Source organism: Tenrec ecaudatus, chromosome 1 (assembly GCF_050624435.1).
Source record: "Tenrec ecaudatus isolate mTenEca1 chromosome 1, mTenEca1.hap1, whole genome shotgun sequence".
In the NCBI taxonomy this organism is placed as follows: Eukaryota; Metazoa; Chordata; class Mammalia; order Afrosoricida; family Tenrecidae; genus Tenrec; species Tenrec ecaudatus.
In genome coordinates, this window is record NC_134530.1 from 178,815,880 (window position 1) to 178,835,490 (window position 19,611).

The 19,611-nt window shown below is 49.4% G+C and overlaps 2 protein-coding genes across 3 annotated transcripts in view; one reads left to right on the forward strand and one right to left on the reverse strand.

Moving 5' to 3' along the window:
* The window catches only part of POGK (pogo transposable element derived with KRAB domain), a 46,872-nt gene extending 39,100 nt beyond the window's left edge, over window positions 1-7,772 (forward strand). Inside the window, exons 7-8 of the mRNA XM_075540899.1 lie at window positions 696-2,171; window positions 6,016-7,772. Coding sequence (XP_075397014.1) covers window positions 696-2,158 — 1,463 coding nt within the window. The 3' untranslated portion in view covers window positions 2,159-2,171; window positions 6,016-7,772. The remainder of the gene's footprint in view (window positions 1-695; window positions 2,172-6,015) is intronic.
* A 7,837-nt stretch (window positions 7,773-15,609) lies between these two features.
* Window positions 15,610-19,611, reverse strand: part of TADA1 (transcriptional adaptor 1) — a 15,054-nt gene continuing 11,052 nt past the window's right edge. The window contains exons 6-8 of one of the 2 annotated variants that reach the window (XM_075564394.1): window positions 19,385-19,536; window positions 17,315-17,477; window positions 15,610-16,887 (exon numbers count right to left, since the gene is read on the reverse strand). In XM_075564394.1, the coding sequence (XP_075420509.1) occupies window positions 16,735-16,887; window positions 17,315-17,477; window positions 19,385-19,536 (468 nt within the window). In that variant the 3' untranslated portion in view covers window positions 15,610-16,734. The remainder of the gene's footprint in view (window positions 16,888-17,314; window positions 17,478-19,384; window positions 19,537-19,611) is intronic. The other variant, XM_075564385.1, reaches the window with a different exon arrangement.

Sequence of the window (19,611 nt, forward strand, 5' to 3'; positions counted from 1 at the left end):
TTGGTGCAACAGTAACGTGCTCACCTGCATGCAAATGGAACAATGGCTGTTTGAGCCCGCCCAGCTGTTCTGTGGAGCAAGACCTGGGGACCTGCTCATGCACAGACACCAAGTTCACTGCCATCAAGTTGATTCTGGCCCATGATGACCTCAAAGACAGAGTGGAGCTGCTGCTTTGGGTTTCCCAAATTTTGCTAAGTCTTTCCAGAAGCACACTGTCTCGTCTTTCCCTGGGCGTGACTGGTGTATTTGAACCATGGACCCAATGCACAGCCCACTAAGCCACCAGGGCTCCTTCTGTATGGAGCAGCACGGCACAGAAACCCCCCTGGGGCAGTTCTGCTCTCACGGAAAGTCACGGAGTTGCAAAACAACTTGGTGGCGCCTACAGCATTTAATGAGGTCACTATTTTGATGAACTTCAAAGTAAGATCTGGCGGTATGGTGGCGTCATGGTTAGGCTGCTTTCCTGCTAGGCCAGAAGCCAGCAGCCACTCCGCGGGAGGAAGATGAAGCTCTCTGGTCTCAGAATTGCAGTCTCGGAAACCCACAGGGTGGTCTCTTCTGGCCTATAGGATCGCCTTGCGTTGAAATCCACTGATTGTAGTGAGTTTGGTGGGAAGGTGCCAGGAATCATGTTTTGTCCTGTTTTTTTTTTACCAACATTCTTCTTTCCCCTCCTGCTTGTCTCCCAGAGAACGAAGACTCCGACATGAAGTCTCCAGACTGGGCGGGCTCTGCTAACGCTGCCTCCCAGTTTCCCCGCACCTCGCCCTCGCATCTGCGTCTGCCTGGGGATCTCGCCGAGCTGCCTGAGTGGAGCGAGGGCTACCCCTTCTACATGGCCATGGGCTTCCCCGGGTACGACCTCTCAGCCGACGACCTGGCCGGGAAGTTTCAGTTCAGCCGGGGCATGCGCCGCAGCTATGACGCCGGGTTCAAGTTGATGGTGGTGGAGTATGCTGAGAGCACCAACAACTGCCAGGCGGCCAAGCAGTTCGGGGTGCTGGAGAAGAACGTCCGAGACTGGCGCAAAGTCAAGCCACAGCTACAGAATGCCCACGCCATGCGGCGGGCCTTCCGGGGCCCCAAGAACGGGAGGTTCGCCCTGGTGGACCAGCGTGTGGCCGAGTACGTCCGCTACATGCAGGCCAAGGGGGACCCAATCACCAGGGAGGCAATGCAGCTGAAAGCTCTCGAGATTGCCCAGGAGATGAACATTCCCGAGAAAGGGTTCAAAGCAAGCCTGGGCTGGTGTCGGAGGATGATGCGGAGGTACGACCTGTCCTTGCGGCATAAGGTGCCCATGCCGCAGCACCTGCCAGAGGACCTGACCGAGAAGCTGATCACGTACCAGCGGAGCGTGCTGGCGCTGCGGCGGACCCATAAGTACTCGGTTGCCCAGATGGGGAACGCAGACGAGACTCCCATTTGCCTGGAGGTGCCGTCTCGGGTGACTGTGGATAACCAGGGCGGGAAGCCCGTGTTGGTTAAGACGCCGGGCAGGGAGAAACTGAAAATCACAGCCATGCTTGGCGTCTTGGCCGACGGAAGGAAGCTCCCACCGTACATCATTCTGAGGGGCACGTACATCCCCCCTGGGAAGTTCCCCAGTGGGATGGAAATCCGCTGCCACCGGTACGGGTGGATGACCGAGGAGCTGATGCAGGACTGGCTGGAGGTAGTGTGGAGGCGGAGGACGGGCGCGGTGCCCAAGCAGCGAGGCATGCTGATCCTGAACGGCTTCCGGGGCCACGCCACCGATTCGGTGAAGAGCTCCATGGAGAGCATGAACACAGACATGGTCATCATCCCGGGGGGCCTGACCTCGCAGCTGCAGGTGCTCGACGTGGTGGTGTACAAGCCGCTCAATGACAGCGTGCGGGCCCAGTACTCCAACTGGCTGCTGGCCGGGAACCTGGCGCTGAGCCCAACCGGGAACGCCAAGAAGCCACCCCTGGGCCTCTTCCTGGAATGGGTCATGGTGGCCTGGAATAGCATCCCCAGCGAGTCCGTCGTGCAAGGGTTCAAGAGGTGCCACATCTCCAGCAACCTGGAAGAGGAGGACGACGTCCTGTGGGAGATCGAGAGTGAGCTGCCGGGAGGCATGGAGCCGCCCAGGGAGTGTGACGGGGAAAGCGTGACCGAGAGCAACTGACCAGAACGCTGAGGTGAGCCAGACCCTGCACGCGGCTCCCAGCGACCCTGCAGGACAGGAGAGCTGCCCGCGTGGGGTTCCGAGACTAACTCTACAGGAGGAGAAAGCCCTATCAGTATGCTTCATGCTTAGCTGACCGTGCTGCCTGGGGGGTGCCAGCAGTTTGCGCTTGGCTACTAGCCTACAGGTTGGCGGTCTGAACCACCTGGTGGCACTCGCCTAGAGAGAGAGGAAAGGCCTGGCGGCCAGGTTCCAGAGGGCACGGTCAGGAAAGCCGCCTGAGTGGTTCCGCTCGGGCACATGGGGTCGACCAAGTCAGATTGCCATGCACGCGTGTGTGTGTTTCATTGGTACATGTGTTGAGTTCCACATACAATTTTTCAGTTGTTTTTCCCCATTTTCGAAGTTCCCTGTAGCCAACGGTGTATTCGTATAGAGAGCAGGCCATCAACATGAGACACTCCCATGACCTGGACTCAACATGGGGCTTCTCCCCAGGCCTGGGCCCCAGGAGAACTCGTAGTCAATCAGGTGACGAGAACTGTTCATTTGAGGGCTTGGATGTTGTAAAAGGTTTGGGCCTGAAGGCTCATTAACATTGTTCAGTTGACAAAGTTGTGTCTGAAAAAAGGCCTTTTTTCTTACACTCAATGCTTAGAGCCAGTCTTGGTGCAGCCTGCTGGGCCTGTACAGAGAATAGTAAGCTGGCCTCTGGGCCAAGGGAGCAAAGCCTACAAGGCTCCGGCTGCCTTTCTCTGGAGCAGTCGTTTTTAATAGTTTTATTGCCGTGTGATTCACGTCCTACAGTTCAGTCGTTCAGTCCTACACAGAAGCACTGCGAGACCGTTACTAGAATGAACGTTTGCTTCCTGGGCACCCTCCCCTGCCATGTGCCCGGGTAATCACTAATCTAGCTGTGCCTGTCCTGGACTTAACATACAGAGAATCCCACAATAGCAACACAAGTAAGTGAACACACAAACACCCAGAAAGCAAAACAGGAAAGCCCAATTGAAAAGAAAGTATTAAAAACTGAAACAATTTTAAACTGAGTCGAAAGGGAGATCAGATGATAAGGTGTTAACATTTTTAACTGTATCTGCCTTATCAACTTTACCGTGCTCTGTCTGCTATTCCCATTTTTAGACTACGGTCGGAGGGCTCGATGGAGGCTATGTCTGTGTGGGGGTCTTGTACGTGGATTTGGGCTTCCACATTCACCTAGAGCAGTGGTTCTCCACCTTCCTCATGCTGCGACCCATTAATCCAGTTCCTCGTGTGGTGGTGACCCCCCCAACCATAAAATTATTTTTGTTGCTACTTCATAACTGTCATTTTGCTACTGTTATGAATCGGGTGACCCCTGTGAAAGGTCATTCGACCCCAAAGGGGGTCAAGAACCACTGACCTATAGTCTGCTGGCAAACCAAACTGGGTGTTCAAAAATTAAGCTGATACTGTCCCCTCTGAATTTGGATTTCATTTATAATCCTTAGATCGCACAGGCTGTTGTGCTTGTTCCGTGTGGACCTAGTTGACACCTCACTTGGATGGCTGCTGTTTGAAGACAAGCCTGTCAGAATCCAGACGCTGTCGTCTGTGATAGCCGGGCACCATCCAGTGTCTTCACCACACTTTGTTAACGACCATCTCTAAATGTCGAGTGGACAGTTACATAATTTCTTGGCACTCAGCAGATGTCTGAAACACATATTTTAAAATTGAGTCTTTGCACTGAAAAGGAAAATAAAACATGGTGTTTCTAGGACTCGGTGAGTGAGTGGAGTTTAGGGGCACAGGCCTGGGAGTTTCAGTTAAATGTTGAAGAGAAGCAACTTTAAAAGAAGGCAGGGGCAGGTATGAGGAGCGAATGAGAAGTTAAATGAGCTCCTCCCTCCCCACACAGGGCTTTCAAGACTCATCTTTGCAGGAGCAGTCAGTCAGTCTTTCTCCAGCAGAGCAGCTAGAGGATTTGAACTGCCGACCCTTTGGGTAGTAGCCCAACATTGAACCCCACCACCACCAGGACTTACAGGAGGAGAGAACACCGGCTCATTTTACCGTATTCATTTCTCTAAAGAGCCCTAAGGTCACAGTGGCTGACCACTGAGCAACTAACCAAGAGCGAGGTGATTCAAACCACCAGTTGTTCTGAGAAAGGAAGATGGGGTTGTCTGCTCTCGGGAAGATGTGCACTCGGAAACGCTGTGCTGCGTGTTCTCCCGGCCTGTGGAGCTTGATGGCCGTGTGATTTGGTTTGGCTGGATCTCTAAATGTCAACTGCACCCATTTCTTTCTTTTTTTTTTTTTAAGATGGGGTTGTCTTTTTATTTGTAAAATCATTAAGAGATAAAAACCCAGCTTGGAGTCTCGTGGCCATAAGTCGTGCTGTTTGCAGGACTGGTGGGAAGGTCTCCTTCCTTCAAGCTGCCGACACGGCATGGTCAAACTTGGATTCCAGAAGCCTGCTTCTATGGCGTGCTGTGCCCAAGAAGTTCTTCCTGAGAAAATGTAGGCGCGGCACAGCTCCCTTTAAAGTTGATTCCATTTTAATATCTCTTTGTTTTCTTTTTGATTGAGGTTTTTCTGTGTTTTATTGTGGCATTGTTTATGGGTTCATTTGTTTGTTGTTTTTGTTCTGTACCGTTTTGTGTCCATGAAATCCAGGATAGGTACCCACGATCCTTTATTCCGCTAAGGGGGCACCGCACTGTTCCTGAAGCAGCATCTGCTTTACTCTCATTCATTCCCTGCTGAGCGCCCTGTTCTAAGAATGCACTGGCAAAGCTTTCTAAAATACAGTTGAGAAATCCAGCCCCGGTGATTGAAATTCTGCCTCTTTGAATGAATTCTGTCCGATTGTTTTCCTCCATGGTTTTCAGAGATGACATTTTTATCCGTGGGGTTGGGATACTTTGGGAGGAAGCTGGACACCACTTGCTCAAAGGGGTACTTGTGCACCTGGTGCACATCCACCGGGAAGCCCATGCCCGCACAAACCCCACCTCCTCGGCAAGCACAGCCCCACCCGTTTCTTAAAAGCTCATTGGCCAACTCTCCTGTCAGACTGCTTTGTGCAAGACGACCTGAACGTCATAGTTACGGTTGTGTCCGACTAGCTGGGCTATGGTTCAGTGATTTGGCATTGATAGTGGTACAGTCATCGATTTTGTGATCTGATGTCATCCTTTTTCTGCAGAATACTGGTTTTCACATAATGACCTGGTCTTTGGAACCGAACCATGTTGGTAATTGAGTGGGTATAAAGGAAAGCTCATCCTGGCCTTTGTCCCTCCATTCCATTTCAGCCTGTATAAGCACACCCGTGAATTGAATCATAGCACACCCAGGGGGGTGTCTTGCAGAACCACCCGAACCACCTCCTTTTCTCGGGTCCCTTGAGGGTTTGCCCATTGAATACTTGGCCCCTTGGATTGAACCTCTCCTCCGCAGGCCGGTTGACTGCCTGCATTGCCTGCCAGCCTCTGAATTGCAGTCAACTTCTGTCCTTCCCTCCTTTTACCTTGTGCCTTTTCCACTCCTTATACAAGAGCATCATCCTTAGGCATTTCTGCCCAGCTGTCAGCAGAGAAAGGCAAGTTGTTGATGCAAAACACAGGCAATGACAGGGTTCACATCCGAAAGCAACCAGGCACTTTTGTTCTTCATGACTGAGGGCATTCTCTGCCCTTTGTTGCCTCGGGCAACAGATTGCAGGAGGGAGGAGAGGTGGCCAAAGCCGCTGCTGCTTCCTTTGGAAATCTGACTGGTTGTTTGGTGGCGGGGTTATTGCCCGTGTTAAAACATATATTCAAAAGCCAAGGATTATTTCATACTTTGGTTTGTCTCTTTTCCAGCAAAAGCAACACTGATGACAGCTACCATATTGGGGAAGAAAATCCTCTAGAAGATTCTTGGCAGTGGGCAAAGAAGGAAGAGGCTGTGGTGCCCAACAGCCTGGGCTTGGACAGCATCCTGTGCTTCCTCTCCTGAGGACACTACGTCTGCCTCATTCGGTTTGGAGGAGTCCCTGCGTGCCCACCCATCCCAAGGACCCTGTAAATAGGAGGCACGACCCTGCTGAGAGTGTTTGCTCAGCACCAAGAGGCTCCTCAGCAGGCACTGCTCTGCTGGTGTCCTGTGCGCACAAAGCTCCCGTCAAGTGTTGTCTCCTGCTTTTGAAAAGGCTTCCAAAGGTAGACTTTGCTCTCACACCGGTCAAGACTGCAGCGAAGGCTCTGTAGAAACCTTGCGTTGGTTCACGTGTGTCCACCCGCTACTAACACGTCTCCTTTTTGGGAAAAACTAACATCTCTCTTGGGGAGATGCTAACATAACAAAATTAAGACATACTGGCCTGGTGCCAGCAGATGTTTTTTTTTCTATAGAGAAATTAGGTTAGTGTGGAAGATGGAGGTTATAATAAACCATGCTGTTTATTTATCTTCCCAATCTGGTCGGCAGCTAGACTTTATTAGGTTCTTGTTTGATGCCCCCTCCTTGTTTTTTCCCTCCTCATATTTAATGATAGGGCAGCATTTAATACACAGCTCCTCGTTTTCAGGCTGCCTGCAGAAGTCCTCGTAAGTGATCTGCTGTCTGATCTGGGGCGAGACCCATGGGACTCATCTGATACTGGCTCATTTCTTTACTGTTTCATCACAGAGGTGTTGGGAGGGCTTGGGCTTTTGGCCACAGCTATTTCAGGACTTGGTATCTTCTACCCTGTTGGATGGTGAATTTTTACACTAAATAGTCATTTGCATTCCCATATAAGTTGAGTGTTAGAAAAACATTCCCTCAAAACTATCTGCTACTAAAATACGCCCCATAGATGAAGCCATTGCTAGAAATGTTAACTCCGGTAGCGAATCCGGACCGCAGCCGCTTCCCTTAACCACTTCTGTAGCTGCAGCTCACATCTGTACCTTAACTGTTCTCGGCATCTTGAAAGACCAATTTCTACTCAGGTACTCATTTCCTTGTTAGTAATTCACCTTTCTGGTTTTTTTTTTAAACCAGCCATCCCCTCCCTTACAAAGGAAGAGATTTCATTCAAATTCTAGTATCTGAACGACATTTAATATTTGTTCCCATTTGCTTTTGCCTGTATTGTTGGTCATCTCCACCCCAAGAAACCAGCCACTTTCCGTTTCACAAACTTTTGTTTCCTCCAGCTTTCCCTAATCCACTGCCTTCATCCCTGACCCTTCCCTCTTTGTCTTACTGCATTTGCTTGGGAGCGTAAAGGATTTTAGAAGACCTGATAGCCGGTTCCTACGCGGAGCCATCGTTTTTCTTGCTGGAAAGAGTAGAAAGTGGGCTTGACTCCTTGCTTCCACCACCAAATCCTTGCGTCTCATCATCAACTGGTAGATGATGCCTTGCAGGTTGCGTAGCACTGGAACTTTCTAGAGTAATGAATGGCTCTACACTGTCAGGGTTTCTCTGGGCTCAGTCTCTCCTGAATTATACACTATGCCTGCTAGAGCCCCAGTACAACTATCTTGCAGAATGGCTATGACCCTCGTTACTGTAGCACATAGTGAGACAGTAGTTTTCCTCTCCGGTAGATAGGAACTCACCCAACAATAAAGTTTGATAATAAAGACAACAGGCTCTGGTGGTTTTATTCTTCACCTGCTGGCATTGTGACTTCTCATGGTATTGGCTAATGTTCTGGTTTGGTAACAGTACATTAAACCCTGAATCGAAAGTCCATGGTGTGGCATTGAAAATACTGCTAGTATCTTTGGAGAAACGGAGGAAGGTTTTTGTGTGTGCTTTTAAATTTTAAGATTGGCTTGCTTCAGGGGAGGTGGGAAGGATTTTGCATCAAAAGTTTAGGAGAATCATGGTTTGAATGTTCTCAGGGTTGGGTTGGCCCATTACTAAATCTCAGAAGGAATTCCACAAACAGCATGAATTTAGAATGAGTGAAACATGCACACAAGCTGATGGGTAGAAGAAAGCTAGCTGGTTTGGGCTCTGAATTAGGTGAAATTGTTTACAGAGACATTTCATACACCTTCTGATTCAGCTCGTCCACTGCAGTCCTCTTGGATAGACAGCCACCTCCCTGCGAGAGTCTCCTGCTTGCATTCCTCTTCTCCTAACCCTCTCAGCTTTGCTCTTGGATAGAGATAGATGCTGCTCTTCTGATGAAAAGCATTGGGGAATCCAGAAGAGGGGATTTGGTTCCACACCCGAAGGAGAAAGGCCAGAGCCCGGCTTCCTGCCAGTCTCCATCCAGGGATTTTGAGTTTGGCCCACATTTTCTCCCGTTCTTCTAGGACCTCCTTCGCAGAGCAGTTGGTGGCTCCAGGGAACCATCTAGTGCTGGTCTCGGTCCATTCTTAGCCCACTGAAGCTATGCTCCATGTCTCGGGCCTAGTGCGACCAGATGGCTGGCTACTCCCCAAAGTTGTGAACTACAAGGTCTGGGGACCTGAAGGTGCTTGGTAATGTCTTAGGAGTGTCAGTAACTTTCCCCCTTCATGCTTCACCACATCCATAGGTAAGTTGGCCAACTCACAGCCATCAAGTCACTTCTGACTCAGTGACCCTTAAGGCCAGGTTGAAGTACCTCTCTGGGCTTCCACGACTACAGGAGTAGGAACCCTTACCTTTCTCCCTTGGAGGAGTGGGTATTTAGAAGTGCTGACCTTGTGGTTAGCAGCCCAATGTGTTTACCACCAGAGTTCCAACACCTCCCCCCATTCACTGCTCTCAAGTCAATTCTGACCCCTCGTCAACCTGTGAACTGAACTTCCCCTGGGGGGTTAGAAGACTAGGGTATTTTTTTAATGGGAATATAAAGTTACAGCTCCTCAAATACGTTATTTGTGAGCATACTCCCATTCTCCCTTTCTCACTGTTCAGTCTGTCCATGGATTGGCACTATTTTAGGATTACTTTAAAAACCATATTGGTCTCTGTTCCCTTTAACTCTTGCAAACCTTCCAGGGTCTTCCCATATAGAGCATCATCAGTTTCCCCCTAGCCTCCCTCCCCCTTCCAGTCCCTCACACTGGACTTCCTTTCTCCCTTCCCACCCCTGGGCACCACCAGACTATCTGTGTGGACACCTTGACTGGAGCATAGTGGTCTCAGACAATAGTTATTTGCACTCGAGTACTTAGAACATAATGGCCTCCAGGCTCATCCCTCTGCTGTGCTTCAGATTGTAATTCTAATTTTACGTGAGAGGCTATCCTGTTTTCATAAATTTCTTTAAAAACAAAAGTATGGTAACCCAGGTGCCCTTTCATTGTGTGCTTTTTCGGTGATCAGTAAAATTAGCCATGACAATTTATCACATCTATACGAGTAACAGTTAACACAGGATGGTGCAGCAGGGAAGCGCTCAGTTGCTAGAAAGTCTCCCTGCACTGGAACTCACCAATGGCTCTGGGGAAAGATGGCCCTGGCCATCGGCACTAGGGAACCTATGGGACAATTCTCTGTCCCGGAGGGTTGCTGAGTTGGAAACAAGGGGACACACAGCAACCTACAGTTGCCATGGAGTGGACTCTGCTTCAAGATGCCCTATGTTGGTCAGAGGTGAACTGTGTTCTACAGGGACTTCGGTGGGTGGGTTGGAGTAGCTTGCCAAGTCTGGCTTTTGGCCTGCCATTGGGTGGACTCGAACCTGCAGACATTCACTTAATTTGTACTACCTGGGGTTCCATGTCCATAGACTCGAGTAAGCAGTTTTCAGCTCAGAATTAGATGCTGAGGAGCTAACTTAGCCACACCTTATAAGTCTGACATCCCACCCCACCCTACCCCCTTCCTTACCCTTTATATTTTGGACACATTTTGTTCTGAGTCAGTTACCTACGGACATTTCAAAGAGAATTTTGTGAAATCTGATCAGTAACACCCAACCACATAAGGCAATGAGGAGACCAAGGACTTTGTGTCCTGTGATGATTACAGCAGTAACTGACATAGGTGTTCACAATGTGCATGGAGACAGCCTGAGTCGAATGCTCCAGTGGGTTTCTGTGAGGCTATAAATCTTTGTGGGAGCAGCCAGCCTCTTCTGTCTCCCTGGGAGACCTTTTGGTTAGCAGCCGGTATTTAAACCATTCCACCACCAGGGCTCCTAGTGAAATCAAGCTTTACCAAACCAGGGTTTGCAGTTACTACTGAAAACCATACAGGAAAAAGCTTTATTCTAAATTTGAAATCTGATTCCTATCCACTTCTGTCTTCATTGAAACAATGGTTTTTAAATGGAGCTTAATACAGCCCAGGATATCTTAGTAACTTTACCTAATAGAAGAGATGGCACTAGGATTCCAAGTGGCCATGGTACTAGATTGGAGCCAGCCTTTGGTGAGTGTAATGGAGTTCAAGTTTCTTCAAGGATGCTCTTAAAAATCTTGAATATTTTCACACTTTTCTGCCTCCTAGTCCTGCTTTCAACACTATCTCATCATTTCAGTTATTTTCTATCTAACAAAAACTGACAGAGCGAACAAATCTCTCTGCAGTTGAGAGTGTCTGAAATACATGGAGCAAGGGCAGTCTGCTCTCCTGTGACCTCACCAAGGCTACCAGCCGGGCAGAGGGATTTAAACAGGCCCTCGGCAGTAGGAAGAGTCCCGGAGGTCAAGTGTTGCACTGCTAACCACAAGGTCAGCTATTTGAACCACCAGCTAGCTGTTCCTTGTGAGAAAGACGAGGCTGTCTGTTGCCAGAAGCAGGCACAGCCTTGTCCCCATGAGTCACAGTGGACTCGACAGCACTGGGGCTGATTGGCCAGAGGTGTGACAAATCATGGAACCCTGCATTAAAAATATCAGAATGTGAAGCTACTGGAGGTGGTTCTTTGTTTTACACAAATCAAACCGCATTCAGATCCGACCCCATACATTTTGAGTCTGGGACAAGAAATGTCTGAAAATGCCTGCCTGGGCTGGAGGATGACAGGAAAGGGTCCCCAGTGAAATACGTTTTCCCCTGGAATATGGAGTCGGCGCACTGTCACGCTGGCCCAGCTCCCTGTGTCTCAGAGCTGGAGTTCTGCGTTTCCCTCAATGCTTTCAGAAGCAGCTCCTGTGGCGGTTCTGTGTCCTTCGGGAAAATCGATCAAGACGACCCCTTCAGAGTCCTGCCATAACCTTTAGAACTGACCTGCCTTGAATTTAAGTGATTGCATGTTTGGCTGGGCCTTTTGCATGGAGTGCATCCCGATGAGACGGGTTTATTACTGAGAACTGGTCTGCAGCCATTCGCCGATCACAAGGCATGCTTACACATATTCCACTTGGCATAATCTATACAGTAGGAAGTGGAAGCCTAGCAGCGAGACTTTCAGATGCACCCTCCTAACTTAACTCATGCCAGTGAGTCTCCCGGCTGACTCCAGCTACAGAACCTATAACGTCTAACACTTCCTGGACAGCAGTGAGGCCCAACTGTCACCCAACTACTAGGATATTGGTTCCAACACTAACAAGCCTTAAACACAGAATTATTTTCCCAGCATCTGTGAAGAGCTTCTCAGACTTGTGCTAAGAACTGAAACTAAGCTGTTTCTTTTTCATCTTAATCTACCTATGACAAAAGGAAGAAACCGCATGCCTTGATGTGAACCTGCTTAATCATTCTCATCTATTCCATTCTTTTGAAAAGTCCACCAAGACTACATAAAGCAGGGCATTTCCTATTTCACTAGAAAGCGGGTATTTCTTATAAAAGTTTTCTCCCAAAAGATTTGTCACATTTGAAGAATGAAATCAAATTCACAGATACCAGCAATTTAACCATATTATCTATACAGCGACTATAAATCCACCTGTACATTCTAATGATCCATCAATACTATCTTCAATACAAAAACGTATTGGTAACATTGAGAAACGTAAATCACTTTCACGTTAAGACTAAACAGAAACAGATGGGAATTACCAATTTGTACACACTTCCTGAAACATCCACAACAGGATTACACTTCAGTATAAAGAAAACAAAAATCCTTTTTTTTTTAATGCAAAAAAGGCTCTGTCCTTTAACACAGCATTGCCATGTGCAGTGGGACCCACAGACCAGCCCCAGAAGCAGTGAGGTTCCCCAAGATTTCATTTTGCTTGGACCCCCTAGTCAACACCCACAGAAGGGGCAGTTCGATCATGTGTTGTTAAAAGGCAAAGATGGCACTTTGAGTGCACCAGACCCAAGCCGTGGTGTCTTCAATCAGCTTGTAGGCATGTGACAGCTGGGGAAGAAAAACTGAGGTGTTTGAACAATAAAGTTGGCAAAAAATACTGACTACACGCAACAAATCTGTCTTCAAAGCATGCGCACCAAAGCCAGGCTGCTCCTTAAAGACTTGAAGAACACGCGTGTATGTTAGTACCGTGGCCATGTCACCAGGCAGGTTATGCTCAGTCCAGGGTCAGCCACAGAGGGAGACCCTCAGGACGGACTGAGCCGGTGGCTGGAACAGGCTCCTTCCAGCCGGGCACAGGTGGTGGTGCAGGGCCACTGGAATCGGAACTCCCTGGATGCAACCGAGGGAAGACTGATAAATGAACGTGCTCGTCAGTCCCAACTGAAACTTCAGAATAAACAAGTGAAGGGAGGGCATTTTATAAGGTTAACTGCAGTGTACGAATTTCTTTTCCTTTTGATTTTGAATGGGAAGGGGCTTTGTCTTTTAAGACAGCATGGCCAGGTTCTATTTTCTGTGGCATTGTAAGGGTGAATTGGGGCGGGGCGGGGGCTACCTCTGCTCTTGGTGTCCCAGAGGTGTCTGACCCACCCTGAAGGAGAATCGGCATCTGCAGCCCAAGCTGAATGCCATGAGGTGGAAATCAGACATGCCTCCTCCCTCTAGCGTTTCTACCAATTCGAATACCAGCCGTCCCTGCCACCCACGCCCTCCATTTTTGCTGAGTTTGCAAATTCTTTCCAGAGGTCACACAATTCAGAGGCAGTGTGCACAATTACTGGAAATTTTTATTATGGAAATAACAGGTTACATTCAGAATCTCAAAAGGCTCAGGATACAGTTCTTTGCCAGGGCAGCCCTCTTCTCAGCCTTGCCCACAGGGCTTTTTGCCAGCTCTCTTGGACCAGCTTAGCCTCTGCTCTAGTTGGCAGGGTTAGAAACCTCTCCCACTTCATCAGCAAGCCACTTGCCAAAGGTGCTGTGCTTCCTCTTCTCTGTGGGTCTGTGAGCCAGCTCCAAGTACCTGGAGGCCCGACTCCCCTCTGCTCAAAGCTCAGCTGGTTCACTGTGCCAGCGTACCATCTCCCGCTTCTGCTGCCTACACTGATCATTCTTTGCCACAGCTTTGCACCACGTCTGACATCTCTGGTGAGGTAACAGCCCTCTCTCGTGGACCTCGGCAGTTCCTCAGCACAAGGCCCTCAGATCCAAAGACGTACTGAAGTAAGGGCCTTCCTTTCGCCCTTTGCAGGGGCTCATTTTCAGCCCAGTAGGAAGGCAAAACTGACCAATCCCCTCAAGGTTCCACACATTTATTATTGTGGTCCCATGTGCCTTGTTTACATCATTAGGAAGCTTCCCTTAGTGAGCTACAAGCACCTCCTTTGCAAAGAGCCCCCCAATCATTGGGGGTAATTGCAAAGACTCGCTAGAACAGAGCCGCGTGGAGCGATTTCACTCACTGCACCACAGAGGGGCCCTGGCTCTTCTAGTTATTGGCTATTTCTCCCCATGGCTGTACCATTCCAGAGCAGCCTGTAGCAATCTGTCCTTGAGGAGGACATTTCTCAGAATAAGGACACCCGGGTAGCAGCCATTCTGGCCTGTTGCTTGCTGGTAACCATCTCAGCTGGCCAGGTTCTCCAGAAGTCATTTTGGCTTCACCTTGTGTGCCCTCCGATAATTTTAAAGGAGAAATTAGTCCATTGCTCTGAGCCTCATGAAGTACCGGCTTAGCAAAACCTTTAAGGAACTTTAGGTTTGGCCACTGTACTCCATTCCAGAAGTGTCTCCTCCTCAGTTCACTATGTTGCTGCTTTTATAATCAACTGTTTTACAGTTATAATTCACCGGTAACTCATTCTTCACAGGAGAATCATAGAATCATTTCCCGGCCCCCCTCTTAGCATGACCCAGGAGAGTAACAGGATACCATTCCATGGACTGTCCTTGATCTGCCTCATTTCGAGATGAGGCACACCCAGAGAGGTATGTAAGTCACTTCACACCTCCATCTCTCCCCTGCACCCAGGGGAGCTGATGTTTAAATTGCCGGCCTCTATCAAACCAGTATTCTTGAGGAGACAAGCAAGTTCTTTGATCTGAAGAATGTTTTGTTCTGCTTGGAACTCTATTTGCATGCGAAGTCCAGTCCAGAGCAATCAACACCGTTGACAGTATCAACTATCTCTCCACTGAAGTCCATTCCTTGGTCCCATGAGCTCAGAAGTCCACAAAACTGCCTGCAGTTTAGAGCCCAGCCTGTCCTCTCTCATTCCTAGCCTCGGTGGGCTAGGCCTATGGGTGCCAATTAAACATGACTAAATACCACAAACGAGCACACTAGGCTGACTACGGACCAGTTCCCTTAACTTCTAGTTCTGGAAGGAGGTTCTTTTAGTGGGCACAGACTTTTCCAGCCTCGATACATCAGTGACCACCAATAGCAAACCACTTTCTCAAAATCCAGAGAGCAAAGGTGTTTTTTTTGCAGGTCCTTCTTCCAGCACTCTGTTCCATCAGCAGTCCTGAGTGGGTCTGCTTATCTTCTCCAGTGCAGCTTTACTGACTGCAAGGAGTCTGGACAGGACTGGAGTTTTCACCGAAGCCCCCAGTACCTCCACACAGGGCTACATTCAAGCCCACAACCCGTGCTTGCTTCCAGCAAATTCTAACTGCCTTTTAGTATAGCCAATCGGCTGAAGGTGGAGTTACACACTCCTGTAATCTATAATACTCCAATATTAATTCCATCAGAGAAACACAATGTACACAGTACACTCACAACTTTTTAAAACACATTCGTCTTCACACCCTTGACCATCATGTTTTTAAGACTTTGGGGCTCTGGCAGAGAGAACCACAAGACCCTGCGCCCTAACAGTCATCTCGTTTATCCCACCCGACTGCCCACGCCACTTGAGACGCAGCTTTTCTCCCTCCAGATGCGGCAGAACAGCCCTCGCTTCTCGTCTGGCCACTGGTTAACAACCAAAGGACCATTAAACAGTAATGCTTGTTTTCTTATACAAAGCTCCATGCTTTCATGAGGCAGAAGCCATCCCAGAGAACCCCCTCCTGCCACCAATATGAAATGGCAGAGGCGCCTGACCTCTAATTTCACAAGAGGCAGAGAGAAGCAACATTAGCCCCAAGTGATTCCTCTGACAGGCAAGTCTCCAGCCTCCAGCCCTGTTACCACTGTGGACCCCGACTACCCCTCTCCAAGTACTCTGTTGGGTTAGATAATTTGCTGCAATGGCTATACACAACTCAGACAACATTCACAATTATGGAATTTATTAGGGAAGTTAATAGGTTACATTTCATACTGAGCAGTGATTCAGGATACAAGTCTTTGGTCTCACTCATGCCTGCAAGCACGCTCTCTATCAGACTTGTCAACTCTGGGGTCCTACCCCCTCTGCTCTTCTTAGGGGAACCACACAGAACGCTGTAGCTCCACCAGTAAGGGCCTGGAGACACCACTTCCCCAGCGAACTTCCTGCCGGAAGGTGTTCAGCTCTCTCTCCATGGCCCAGAAACCTACCGTGCTGCCTCCTGGCAACCTCCTGGTTCTGCCACCTCTGCTTCAGGTTGTCTCTTACAGTCTGAGGTGGTGTCGCCGTCTCCTTGGTCTAGGAGGTTCTCAGTGCAAGGGTCCCAGATCCCAAAGCTGCCCTCCACTCCGGGGCCTTCTATCTTGGTGGCTGTGAGGTTCCCCCGTCCACTTCTGGATGACTTGGCACCTCGTAACACGGTTTCACCCAGAGGTACCATGCACCGTGTTCCCTTTACTGGCAAGCTATCCAATGCCTCCGTGGGCCCGCAGCACCTCGTTTACATGGTCCCTAGTCATTTGGTGGGGGTTTCAAAGGCTAGCGCCAGAAAGGCAGCAGTAAGCGCGCGATTCACTGCACTGCAGACTTAACACTGGAGGCTATCTCAATTAGGATGCAAGACCATGGTTCTTCAGCAGAAGGGCAGTGGATTTCATTTTGGCAGATACAGAATCTACGATGTGGAGGTTCTGCTGATCATGGGAACTACATCATAACAACTTGTCCCCACCTAGGATGTCATCTACCTCATCGCAGACCATAGGATACTAGACCCCAGATGCCTAACATCTCCAGAACGTATCCGGACGCTCTTGTCCCCATAACGGGAGTGATTCTCTCTCTCTCTCTCTCACACATGCGCCCTCACACGGGTCATTACCAAAACCAGGAGTCTGTTAATGGCTTCACAGTAGCAACACAAAATGTACTGTCACATTTCCATAGGAAAGGTTATATATACACTATACACTTCAGCCTAGAAATGTGGACCCCAAAAACATTCCATTCTCAATCATCAATTTGCGGAGGGTCCCACACCCTCACACTCTGATTCAGCAGAGCGAAAGCCCCTCCTTGGCCGCTAGGCGCTGGCGGTGAACTTTGTCCTGCTGCAGCTCTTCATGATCCGGGTGCCAGAGTTTCATGATGATCCTCTCAATGTTGAGAGCGTACACTGTATGTGTAGGGATTACCTCTCTGTGTACCTGTGATTGAAAAATCCGCACGGCTCCAATTACACTTCAGTACACTTACTTTTCAACCTATGAAACAGAGCAACCCCACCATCGTGACCCTTTCACCATTCCAGTCTGGCTTACTAAAGGCAGAGCCTAAAACCCCCAAGTCAGATGTAAGAAAAAAGGATAAGGTCCTGAAATAGGAACAATGGGGTCGAGAGGACTTGTTCCTTCCTTCCTTCCTTCCTTCCTTCCTTCCTTCCTTCTTCCTTTCTTCCATAAGGGTGGAGGGAGAGTAGACAGGTGGGGGAGCACAAATTAGGAGGGGCTCATGGGCCCAGGACACGAAGAAAGAGGCTAGTGAAAAATAAGTAGCTTAAAAACAACAACAAAAAAGCAAGTGAACATTTTTGCAGACTTCAAGAGTATCAAACTTTAAGGAGCCCAAAGTTACCTGCAAAGCTTCAAAAAGGTCATACATGTTCACCGGTGGCAAGGACACGGGCAGCGTGTCCCCGGAGCACGCCAGCAGGAGCGCGGCCTGCTGCTCGGCATCGTCAGGAGGCGGGTGAGAGGCCGGGTTCTGCGCAGCACCCGGCGCAGAGAAGGCTGGCGGGCTGGAAAACACACACACAGGCTTTGGACACAGTCCTAGCAACTAAGACGGACACGGCAAACACATGGCAGAGGGGCGGGCTGAGCTGAGGGGAAAATTCCTCGATCGTTTCATTCCATCTTTCCACGAACTTTTGAAATCCCCTTCACACATTTTATTAAAAATCATGAAATGATATAAAAAACCCAATTGATATTTTAGCCACTTGCTTTAGTTTTCATCAGGCAGTCTGGAAATAAACTACAGCACTGCCACTCCATTGCCCTCCTCTCCACCACGCTAAACTAAGCTCCAGGTACCCCACCCAAACCCACCGCCATCAAACCAACGCAAACTCATGCCCGGGCTAGAACTAAGGCCCGGAGCAGTTCCCAGGCTGGGCATCTTTACAGAGCACACTGTCATGTCTTTCTCCCAAGGAGCATTTGGTGGGTTTGAACTGACAACTTTTGGTTGGTAGCTGAGCTCGTTAACCACCATGCTACCATGGCCCCTCAACTAAGAAACGGAATCAAAGTGGTTTCTTGCCCTTAAAAAGCTTCAAGTTGAAAAAAGACCTTGGTTAGGAATAGGAAATTGAAAACAGACTGGGGAAGAAAGTAAAAGGGACTGGAGACAAGAGTGTCCGAAACAGAGTAAGACAAAACAATGCAACACAAACAGAGCAACAGGGAAAAAGAGGAGCTGGTAAGAATTAATCCAGATCTTGTCAGTTTCCCCAACCGAGAGCCCCGCTACAATAATAGCTGGGAAGGCAGGCATGAGTTTCCACCATCAACAACATGAAACAACAGTGCAATGTGAGAAGCAGATGGCAGCAAACAAAGGACGTATTCTGAAGGAAAGCAAGGAGAAGCGTGTGCGTTGGAGGCACCGGACAAGTCAGCCGGCGGAGAAGCTCCCCGTGACCTGGCGCTAGGGGTGAGAGGACAGGGGGGCTCTGCCAGGGCCAGAGACGCAGCGCCCCAGTCACCCGTCACATGCTCCCTCTTCTCTAGAGAATGACTTCTACATGGAAACAGGTACCAGGTGCTAGAATGAGATATAGACAGAAAGCTTCACATGTGGCGGTCTATGCAGATGACCCCATTTAAGACTGAGCCCGCCCCATGACCCAATCGTGGTCCTCAGAGCCAGGGAGCAAGCAGCAGGGCAGCGGCCCAGCCCCCACCCCGTGGACAGAGCTCGCTGCTCCGTCTGCCCCTCATGCCTCTCCCCTTTCTCCTGCCTGTCCCTGCCCGGTTACTCTTGCCCAGCCCACTCTGATGCCTCCCGGCCCCGCTTTACTGGCGTTCTCCCTAACTAACCAAACATGCAGAGAAGTGCAGGCGCTCGATAAACCATGAGGAAAAGTAGACAATTGGCTTTTCCTTTCCTTTCTCAAAGGCCTCCCATTCAGACTCAACTTTTTTTTGAGGATCCGAAAACTCAGCACACAGACGCAGGTCCTCTAGGTCATCTCATGAAGGGGTGCCTCGGGGACCTAAGGAGCCTGGGAGGCCTGAGAGGAGCGAAGGACGGGGACCCCCAAACAGAGACCACAAAGCTGCGACCAGAGCTACACAGCAGGCTACAAAGAACAATCCGATGGCACCTTAAGCAGCGGCTGCAGGAGCCGCAGGAGGGCCTGGGCAAACCAGCCCTCCCGCCTTCCAGAAACCAGAGCCACAGCTCCCACTGAGAGCAACCTCACTTCCAAGGGCCACCCAAGGAGCCGGCAGGCTGCACTGCCCAAGGGAGCCCCCCTGCTTAGCTTGGCGTGGGGGCCCTCCCTCCTGCTAACTCCACCTCCCTCGGTACAGAAGAGACAACCAAACCATTCGCTGAGAAAAACAAAATGGTTCTGCTCTCAGAGCAGCACAGGTGTCTAATCCGTAACCAGCTCGCAATGACACAAGCTTCAATTACCTTTCTATTAAATTGTTGTAGGCCATGACACTATTCTTCAGATACGGTTGTGGAGTGACGTTGCTGCCGAAGGCGTATTTAAAATGACCATCTCGTAGCCGATAAGCTTTCCTTCTGGACACCACTGAGGCTAGAATGTCTTTTAGGTGATTCTGTGAAAACGCAAAAGAAAAAACAGCAAGAACTTCTGTTTAAAAGCAAAGCATTCCTGAAACCATTGTCCTGAG